At 52.5% G+C, this 9,972-nt stretch overlaps 1 protein-coding gene across 1 annotated transcript; it reads right to left on the reverse strand.

Moving 5' to 3' along the window:
- Window positions 1-309: 309 nt before the first annotated feature.
- On the reverse strand, window positions 310-8,978 carry VAMP5 (vesicle associated membrane protein 5). Its single transcript, XM_055540347.1, has 3 exons — window positions 8,829-8,978; window positions 1,249-1,386; window positions 310-775 (listed from the first exon to the last, which is right to left on the reverse strand). The coding sequence occupies exons 1-3, from the start codon at window positions 8,829-8,831 to the stop codon at window positions 566-568; spliced, it is 351 nt and encodes a 116-aa protein (XP_055396322.1). The 5' UTR covers window positions 8,832-8,978; the 3' UTR covers window positions 310-565.
- Window positions 8,979-9,972: the final 994 nt, after the last annotated feature.

Raw genomic sequence — 9,972 nt, forward strand, 5'->3', positions numbered from 1 at the left:
GGCTGAAGTCCTTTGGAACTTTCTGTTTTCTAAGCAGCCATGGGGGTGGAGGCAGAGCAGGATGAACCAATCTGAGGATCTTCAAACACACACATCTAAGTCGCTTCAGTCATATCAGACTCTGTGAGCCCATGGACTGTAGCCCGCCAGACTCCTCTGTCCATGAGATTCTCCAGGTAAGAATACTGGAATGGGTTGCTGTGCCCTCCTCCAGGGATTCTTCCCAACCCTGGGATCAAACCCACATCTCTTTTGTCTCCTGCATTGGCTGGTGGGCTCTTTACCGCACCACCTGGGAAGCCCTCAAACACACAAACACATACACCAGTTTTTACCCAAACAGTGGTTTTTACTAAGCTCCAGGTGGGGCTGGCTTGGCATAGCCAGCGCAGCAGGTTGCCCTCAAGGGCCAGTCTGTGGTATGACAGGAAGTAACCAAGGTGCACACATTGAGGCTGCCCTCCACGTTCACTGGGGTGGCTCAGAGGGGAGCGAACTCCAGGGTTCTCTGAAGACCAGAACTGGCCAGTGTGGCTCTTCAGCCTCTTTTCCAGGCCCTGCTGGGTCATTCCCCAGGCCCCGAGGCAGGGCCTGCATCCTGGGCCTGTGGGGCGCTGCTGCCCTTGCTGCTTTGTGGGAGAAAGATGACCAGCAACACAATCAGGAGGATGAGCAGGGCAATGCCCACTGCCAGCCCCATGTAGATCCGGCACCGGGCATTCTCCCAGCGCTTCTTCTGGGCCAGAGTCTTGGTTGTCTTGCTGAAGGCTGAGCTCTGCAGATACCCCCCAGACACAGGGTGGGAGTTAGGGGTTTCCCCAGAGCCCCAGACCACCTCCTACCAACCCCATCCCCACAAGGGGTCTCCTTATCTCCTTGCTCAGCCTCCCCAACCTATCAGCTCCCTTTCTCCACAAAGCCTGTCTTGGGACCCTCCCAGCCTGACTCCTGGTCTAGACACTAGTGTAGCCCTCGACTCACAGCCCTGAGGGTTCACTCCCAGTTAACAATGCCAGTTTTCAACCTTTTAGGATGATCCACAGCTTCAAACCAAGGCCTTCATCCTTCATGAGGCCTCCCCACCCATTGCCAGCTGGGCTAGGGGGCCCTCAAGAAACCCACACTGGCCTTTGGGTAAGGGTCAGGCCCCACCCATGGCCGGGAGAGCCCTGGACACAGTCTGAGTACTCCCTCCTAGGGTCCCTTCTAGCCTCTCCCTCTCCCTCTCTGCTTCCCCAGGCCTCACACCATGTCCAGGAGTTGGTCTGAACGCTGCTCCAGCTCCGCAAGCTTCCCGTCACGCTCCAGGACCTTGTCGAAGTTGTTGAGCATGATTTCTGTCACCTCATCCGCCTGCCGCTGGCATCGCTCCAACTCTTTCCCTGCCTGGGCACCAAGCCCAAGGTCAGGGCTACGTGATGCCCCCACGTGGCCCTCATTTGGCCATGAGACCCAGAGGCCTCCTTGCCCCCAGTGTGTGTGTGTGTGTGTGCGCGCGCGCACGCAGTGTATGAGTAAGGGGAACAGCATTATAACAGCATTATTCACATAAGGGTCTGATATGTGCTGAATGAAGGGCTGGTCTCTTGGGGTGTATGGCTCACCTTTGGCTCCCCCCCCACAATGCCCATCAAGGCAGGTCCTAGGTCAGCCTTGACTTCCAGCATCTCAGCTTTGTCTAAGGTGCCCCAGGATGAGACCTTCTCAGGACCTGCCCACCCTCCCACAAAGCAGACACTCGGCTCACGTGTTTGAAGTGAAGTGAAGTGAAAGTCACTCAGTCGTGTCTGACTCTTTGTGACCCCGTGGACTACAGACCGCCAGGCTCCTCTGTCCATGGAATTCTCCAGGCAAGAATACTGGAATGGGTTGCCATTCCCTTCTCCAGGGGATCTTCCCCACCCAGGGATCGAACCTGAGTCTCCGGTACTGCTGGCAGATTCTTTACTGTCCGAGCCATCAGGGAAGCCCCACCTGTTCTAGGGTGGCCTCAACTCAGTGTGCACCTGCCTTGGGGTTTCCCACTGGCCTAAAGAGGTGCTGAGCAACTGAGCTACTTGGCCATAGCCAGACAGGGAGGAGATCCAGCCCACAGAGCTAGAGAGGTCATTTTGGATCACCACATCTCATATAGCCTCTGCCTACCCCATAGACACACACTCAGATTAGATCTCCCTTCCTCCCTTCCCCAGCCTCTGACTGGTCAGGCCAGTTCTGCCTCCTGGCCTGACCCTGCTCCCGCATCAGTGCTCAGAGTTGACTCCCTGTCTGCCTGGGAGCCTTGGCCTTCCTGGCCTCTGGCCTCCAGCTTTTCAGCTATAGCCGAGGTCTTCTCTGGGATTCAGCTCTTGAATTTCCCAGCCTGGGCAGCAGCCTCATCTGACAAAAGAACCCGGTTCATTTCAGAGGACTGGGAAGGGAGATGCAGGGTCCAAGCTGGGGGAGAGGTCAGGAAGAGGAAGAAAGCATGGGTCACAAGCAAGGAAGAAAGTCGGCTTCAGATACATGCACCAGCAGAGACCCATGGCAGGAGGCTGGAGTCCAGAGACATGCTGCCAGGAGGAGATGAATCCCAGCGGATTAACAAACCACAGCAACTCCCTCCTCTCCCAGCCCAGTCCCCCAGAGCCCAACCCTGTTCTCATCTCCTCCCCACAGAGCATGGGCCAAGCTCACACTCCTGCCAGACTATATTGCCCATTGTCTGCAGCAGACATTTCAGCATTTGACTGAATTCCACTTAAAACCAGAAAAAGGAAAGGGATCTGGTGGTCACAGAGGGCCACCTCCTACTCAGGCAAGAATCCCCATACAGGGTCCTCGCAGCTGCCTTGCACATAACCTCCAAGCATTCCCAGTATATGAGTCCTCTCTCCCCAACTGGACGACAAGCTCCCAGGTGGAGGGCAGGGGCCAGTGTCCTGCCTTTGTCTGCCACCAGCCTGGGGACCCAAGAGGCCAGCGCACAATTCTGACTTTCACAGGGAGTCAGTGAGTGGGCCAATTATAACTTATCCAAATGCAACTCTGATGCTCAAGTTTGTTACCCCAGTGTATTTCTCTAACCCAGCAGGAGTTTCGAGGGGGCAGGCATCTGAAACCCAAGTAGGTCAATATTTACTCATGAGCTAGAAAAACAGCCTGTTTCGAGAGGGGGGCCAGCAAACCACAATAGAAGGGTACATTCGGACTGGGGGAAGCCAGTTGGGGAATGAGGAAATATCATGAAGAAAGCTGGGAAGTTGTACTCATCTCTGTCTTTTCCTGGGTCAACCACCATCACCACTATTATTACGACTATATGAATAATCAGCAAGTCTCCGTTATTTGGGCTTCCCCTGTGGCTCAGCTGGTAAAGAATCTGCCTGCAATGCAGGAGACCTGGGTTCGATCCCTGGGTTGGGAAGATCCCCTGGAGAAGGGAATGGTTACCCACTCCAGTATTCTGGCCTGGAGAATTCCATGGACTATACAGTCCATGGGGTCGCAAAGAGTCGGACACAGTTGAGCGACTTACACTCCGTTACTTGGAGTCTCTCACATTCAAATAGTCCAAGGCATGCCTACATTCAAATAGTCCAAAGCAAAAACCTGGGAAGGATTCAAAAATGAGAACCAGGGCTTCCCTTGTGGTTCACTGGTAAAGGATCTGACTGCTGATGCAGCAGACACGAGTTCAATCCCTGGTCCAAGAAGATCCCATATGCCCCGGGGCAACTCCTGAGCCTGTGCTCTAGAGCCCATGAGCTGTAAGTACTGAAGCCCATGTGCCCTAGAGCCTGTGCTCCGCAATAAGACAAGCCACTGCAATGAAAAGCCCACACAGCACAACTCAAGAGTAGCCCCAACTCTTGGCAACTAGAGAAAGCCCACACACAGCAACGAAGACCCAGTGCAGCCGAAAGAAAAATAAATGAATAAATAAAAACTATTAAAAAAAAAAAAAAAAGAGAACCACTGCTAGAAACTGGAACGCTGCACGTCATTTTTTTTCCTACTCTAAATGCTACAGCTGTTGTTATCTTATTCTCCAGCATGGGGTGATGTTGGGTCACATTCTTCTGGAGAGCTGGCTGTGCCTCCCACTGTAAGCTGCACTCTCCATCCCCCAGTGGCAAAGTCAGGCCTGTCTGGAGCCTAGATGGGCCCAGGCCTGAAAGAACACATTCACTCCAGGGAACACACAGGCCCGAGGTTCAAGTCTCTGGGCCTCCTTGGCCTCTCTCAAGCAGAGCAGAAAGGACACTATATGCATGAGTCTCTGCCGGCAGTGATTAAAATAAAGAACTGCGGGATTTAAAAGGAGATAAGAGACCAGAGGGCAGGCTTCCTGCCACACAGAACTCAGCATAACACTTGGCACACAGTGGATGCATGGAAAATATTTTCTGAATGAGTTGGGGCTGTTCTTGAAAAGATGGCTATAGGCTGGGGGAAAGAGATGTATATGGTACAATCAGAGGAGAGTGATGACTTCACACCATGAGATACAAATAGAGACTGTTGGAGTTGCCAACAGACAAATGATTCCTGAGAACCGAGATGGACCAGGTAAGGTGGAGCTTGGACACTCCTGCCACACGCAGACAGAAACATACTCCAGACAGAGGTAAGGGTGGAGGGGCAGGGTAGGGCCTGAGAAAGCAGCAAAAAGTCAAGAAGAAGTGGGACTTCCCTGTTGGTTTAGTGGCTAAGACTTGATGCTTCCACTGCAGGGGACACAGGTTTGATTCCTGGTCTGGGAACTAGGATTTCACATGCAGAGTGAGGTAGCGAAAAAAAAAAAACAAGGATGCTCTCCCAAAGGGAGAGATGGATGGACCAAGAACTAGTGTAGGTTTCTGAGCCTGGAGGAGAATTTCTGTGTTGGTGGTAGACTGGCACGGACGAAAGTAAGATAACTCAGGCCAGAAGCCACTGGAAGGCATGTAGAAGTGCCATCAGCAAGGGTATGTGGAGATGTCCGGAGGCTGGGGGAGGGTGGAAGGACAGAGAGGGAGGGTAGAGAGAAAGGAAGGAAGGGTGAGAGGCACCTCCAAGAGTGGCGGGTGGGGTGGGGTTGAGGGACAGAGGGCGGTAGTTACAAAGGAAATTGACAGACCGTTTTCCTGTGTGCAGAACATGCCTCCTTCACTTCTCAAATCTCCCCTCAGGTTTTTCCGGCCAGAAACAGCTGGTTCCTCGGAAAAACAAAGCTCTCAAAAAACCTCCCGTTCATACGTTCCTGTCTGCCCTTTTTCTTGGTTAGTGCTTACGAAACCCTAAGCCAGCTGTCACGGTTGTCATCCTTAGAGAGACCCACCCAGGCAGTGACCTGGGGTATCAACTCCTTCCTGGGTCAGTTCACACCTGAGCTCAGAGCTTAAGAGCTGCACCCTGCATTATAGCCCCCAGCACCTTCAAATCCTGCCTCTGCTGCTCAACAGCTGAGCGACTAAAGACTGGGGACACGACCTTTCTGACCCTCCCTTCCTCATCTATAAAGTGGTAACAATAACATTTCCCACATTAGCTAAGGCATGTGATGTATTACAAATAAAATGCCTAGCGCAATTCCTGAATGCTCAATAAATAACAGCCATTATTATTGCTATAAGATCCCCTGGAGAAGGGAATGGCAACCCACTCCACTATTCTTACCTGAAGAATTCCATGACAGAGGAGCCTGGTGGGATATAGTCCATAGGGTCTCAAGGAGTCAGACACAGCTGAGGGACTAACACTTCGTGTGTTGCTATAGCCCAATTTTCCCTAGTTTTGTTTTTTTTTTTTAGCTGTCAGATCCCAGGAACCACACAATACTTGTGGTTAATAAATCCTCTTAGCCGCAACTACTGAAGCCCACACGCCTAGAGAAGCCACTGCGATGAGAAGCCCGCATGCCGCAACTAGAGAGTAGCCTGCGTGAAGCAACAAAGACCCACCATGCTCAAAAAATTTTTTTAATAAATAATAAAATAAAATAATAAATAAATGAATCTAAAAAATTTTTTTAATAAAACTCAAATCTTTTTACAAAATACACAGCCAAGTAAGCTCTTCCCTATAGCCGACTTGTGCACATAATTGTTTCTAACCTATATATAGAACTTGACATGGGCCTTTGATAACTTACATCTAGTGCATTTCCATCAGGCATTGCAGGCTGTTGAGAAGGTTTTACATCTTGACAGTAATAACAGCTCCCAATCAATGGGCACATACTCCGAGCTAAGCACTGAGCTGCTAGCTGAATGCTCACTTTATCTCATTAAAGCCTCACAACATAACACTGAGAAAAGTAACCTTATCCCAGTTTTATAAGAAACCGAGGCTCAGAGGGGTTAAATCACCCATCCAAGGTCACAGAGTCAGTGAATAGAAGATCTGGGAGTTGAACCGACTTAGACTCCAAGGATCACATTCTTAACCGTTGTGTTAAACTGGATGGTGGTAAAGGGAGGTCAAATGCTTTAGCTGACTGGCTAAAGACCCACCAGACCTTTTGATGCTGCTGCTGCTGCTGCTGCTAAGTCACTTCAGTCATGTCCGACTCTGTGCGACCCCATGGACTGCAGCCTACCAGGCTTCTCCGTCCATGGGATTCTCCAGGCAAGAACACTGGAGTGGGTTGCCATTTCCTTCTCCAATGCATGAAAGTGGAAAGTGAAAGTGAGGTCGCTCAGTCGTGTCTGACTCTTAGCGACCCCATGGACTGCAGCCTACCAGGCTCCTCCATCCATGGGATTTTTCCGGGCAATAGTACTGGAGTGGGGTGCCATTGCTTTCTCTCTTTGATGCTGCCAACTCAATTTATGTGCAAATGAGGAAGGCCCATGGCTCAAAAACCCGAACTGTTTGCACAGTGCATAAGTGAGGACCATCTACAAGATGAATGAATCAAGTCATTCCCCACTCAGTTTCTACCTTTCCCATCACTATTTCGTTCCTACTCTATTATTCCCTGTACTGGTTGACCATGACTAGCAAGGGAAATGCCCAAGAGACACTTGTTAACTGAATGAATCAGCAAAGAAAAGAAAAGGACCTCCCTGGTGGTCCAGAGGTTGAGACAAGGATTCAGTCCCTGCTCTGGGAGGATTCCTCATGCCTCAGAGCAACCAAGCCCATGCACCACAACTACTGAACCTCACACACCCTAGAGCCCATGCTCCGCAACAAGAGAAGCCACCACAATGAGAAGCCTGTGCACCACAACTAGAGAGTAGCCCCTGCTTTCCCCAATTAGAGAAAAGCCTGAGCACAGCAACAAAGACCCAGAGCAGCAAAAAATAAATAAATAAACATTAAAAAAAAAAAAAAAAAAAAGAAGGGAAAGGAAGAAGGACCAGGTAGGGAAGGACCAGATTGGAAGAAGAAAGGGAAAGTGCTAGGGTGGACAAAGGGGCAGGAGTGAGAGAAAACACAGATGGGAAGGGGCCAGGAGATGGTTGGGAGAGAGATCAAGTCTCAGGCTCAGATCCACTACTTGCCTGAGATGAACCTGTGAGAGTCCCAGAGTTTTCCAGTACTCCCCAATAAATGATCCCATCCTCAGCCTTCACTTCAGGAGTTTCCTCTTCTCACCAAGTGCTAAGGGCCAGCTGCAAGCCCATCCTAAACCCTGCCTGATTCCTTGCTCTGCATGCTGGGAAATGGGCTCCAGGCTCTGTCCCATTCTCCAGGCCTCCCTCGGTTTCCTGGCCCAGCTTTAGAGCTCATTGCTACCTTCCTGCCCGGTTTCCTCTTCCTGCCTCCAGTTCCCTGGAGATGAGGCCATCTTGGCATCTCAACCCCCAGCCAGACCACATCCATCACACCTCTGCTGCTTCTCCATGGCAGGATCTTTTTTTTGGGCTGCACCATGCAAGGATCTTAGTTCCTTGACCAGGGATCAAATCTATGCCCCCTGCATTGGGAGGTCAGAGTCGTAACTGCTGGACCACCAGAGAAGTCCCTGCATGGCAGAATTTTAAGGCACTAAGCCTGCTTCCTGCTGGACACAACTTCCCGTGAGTTCCAGGGAAGGGGAGAAGCGACGGACACCACCTGCTTCTGACACCTTTGCCTTGGAAATGACAAGCAGGGACAGAGGCCAGAGTCTACAGTACGGAGTAGGGGATGACTCAACTCAAGAATGTGTCCCTTAGGTAAGGCTTAGAAGGGAGTCAAGCTATGCCCCACTAATAACTTCAGTGGAAATTTTATTGTAAACATCTTCCTTTCTCTTTCCCCAGGAGAAGGAGTTTGCCCTCCAACGCCCTGCCACAGGGCTGGCCTGGCCTCTACCACCCCATCTGCTCAGGTTTCCAACTCCTGGGCCAGACTTGGCTCCTCACCGCCCCAGGAAGGGCTGCAGAGGTCATCATATTACCCACCACTTCTCAGGAGCAGGCTCTGAGCGCCAGACAGATCTCTGCCATTGTATCTCCTTCAACCTCCTAAGGACCCAGCCAGGCAGGTACTTCTGACCCCACTTCACCATGCGGAAAAAGAGGTTCAGGGAGGCTAAGTGACTTGCCCCGGGGTCACAGAGCGTGTAAGTGGCCGCCACCAGGACCTCAGCACGGGGTCTCACTCCGAAAGCCGATGCGTAACTGCTCGGCTCCGGCAAGTCCCGCTCACTCACTGGGCGCGGGGCAGCCAGGACCGGCAAGCTCTGTACTTTCCCTCCCGGGATGCACGCGGGGAGCGAAGGGTCCGGACGGGTCCTGGCTCCCGGCCGGCCGTCGTCACCTCGCCGGGGAACGGGCGCGGGTCGCGAAGGATGCCCCCGCCCTTGGACTTCGGACTGCCGCCCCGCACCCTCACGCTCACCCTCTGTCCCCTGCCCCGCCCCGGGCCCTCACCATCGCCGCAGCCGCCTCGCCGCTCCGGCTCTTCTGCCCAAGTGGCCGCAGTGCCAGGGGCCCGGGAGGAAGCGGAGGGCGGGGCGGGGCCTGCCCGGAGAGGGCGGGGGGCGCGCCTCCTCTGAGCGGCGACGGAGACCGGGTGAAATCGAAAGCTGCCGGCTATGGCTCCCGGGATCCGGGCACACCGCCTCTCGCGGGGCTGGCGGCGCCCGGCTCGGGAGGATTCCCCTGCCTCGTGAAGTGGGGGCTCCACCTAATCAGCCTGGTGTCAGATCTACACCTCAGGAGTCCTGTGTATGAAATGGTCAGAGTGGAGTGGGCTCGGGAACGCGGGCTCAACGGGTCCTCTCTGGAACTGCATCCAAATCAGGTAGAAGAGTTCACCTGGAGTTCACCTGGACAGGCATCATTTGTTCATTCAACAGGCGCTCGAAGGAGCGCCATTGTCCAGCGCTGTGCTAGGGGACTGGAGATGCAGAGAAGAGCCCGGCCAGTGTCCCTGCCACCTTAGTGAGTGCAACTCACCCATAACCAAAAACCGACCCCCACCCCTCCAAAGTTCTGAAACTGACTAAAGTTTATTCACAATAAGTATCATGAATGCACTGCCTGACACTGGATTGTACATTTGTGTGTGTGATAGTTGCACCGTCTGTGTCTGATTCTTTGTGACCCCATGGACTGTAGCTCATCAAGCTCCTTTGTGGGATTCTCCAGGCCAAAACACCAGAGTGGTTAGCCATTCCTTTCTCCAGGGGATCTTCCTGACCCACTGATCAAACCCAGGTCTCCTGCATTGCAGGCAAATTCTTTACCATCTGAACCACCAGGGAAGCTCATATTGTACATTTGAAAAGGGTTGACTGTATGTTTTGTGAATTTCACCTCAATAAGACAGACTCCAGTGGGGAAGGTGCTAGCCCTAGCTTTTTATTTCCCCTTCACTGCATGGGCCATGGCAGCCCTGCCCTGATAGGATGCACTTCCTCAGTTGGAAGATGAGGGAGGCTGGCGTGTCTGTCTGTCCAGAGCCTTCCTGAGCTGAATCTGTCCATCTTCACCCTCTCCTTTAACTGCTGCACAGAAGCCAACACCAACCAGTTCTCTACCTGGCCTCATACCAACCCAACATCTCAAATGT

The sequence above is a fragment of the Bubalus kerabau genome, chromosome 11 (genome assembly GCF_029407905.1).
Source record: "Bubalus kerabau isolate K-KA32 ecotype Philippines breed swamp buffalo chromosome 11, PCC_UOA_SB_1v2, whole genome shotgun sequence".
NCBI lineage: Eukaryota > Metazoa > Chordata > Mammalia > Artiodactyla > Bovidae > Bubalus > Bubalus kerabau.

Coding starts and splice junctions, on each gene's coding strand:
- VAMP5 (XM_055540347.1), bottom strand. Junction 776..1,248: donor CAGACCAACTCCTGGACATG/GTGTGAGGCCTG, acceptor GGGTATCTGCAG/AGCTCAGCCTTCAGCAAGAC.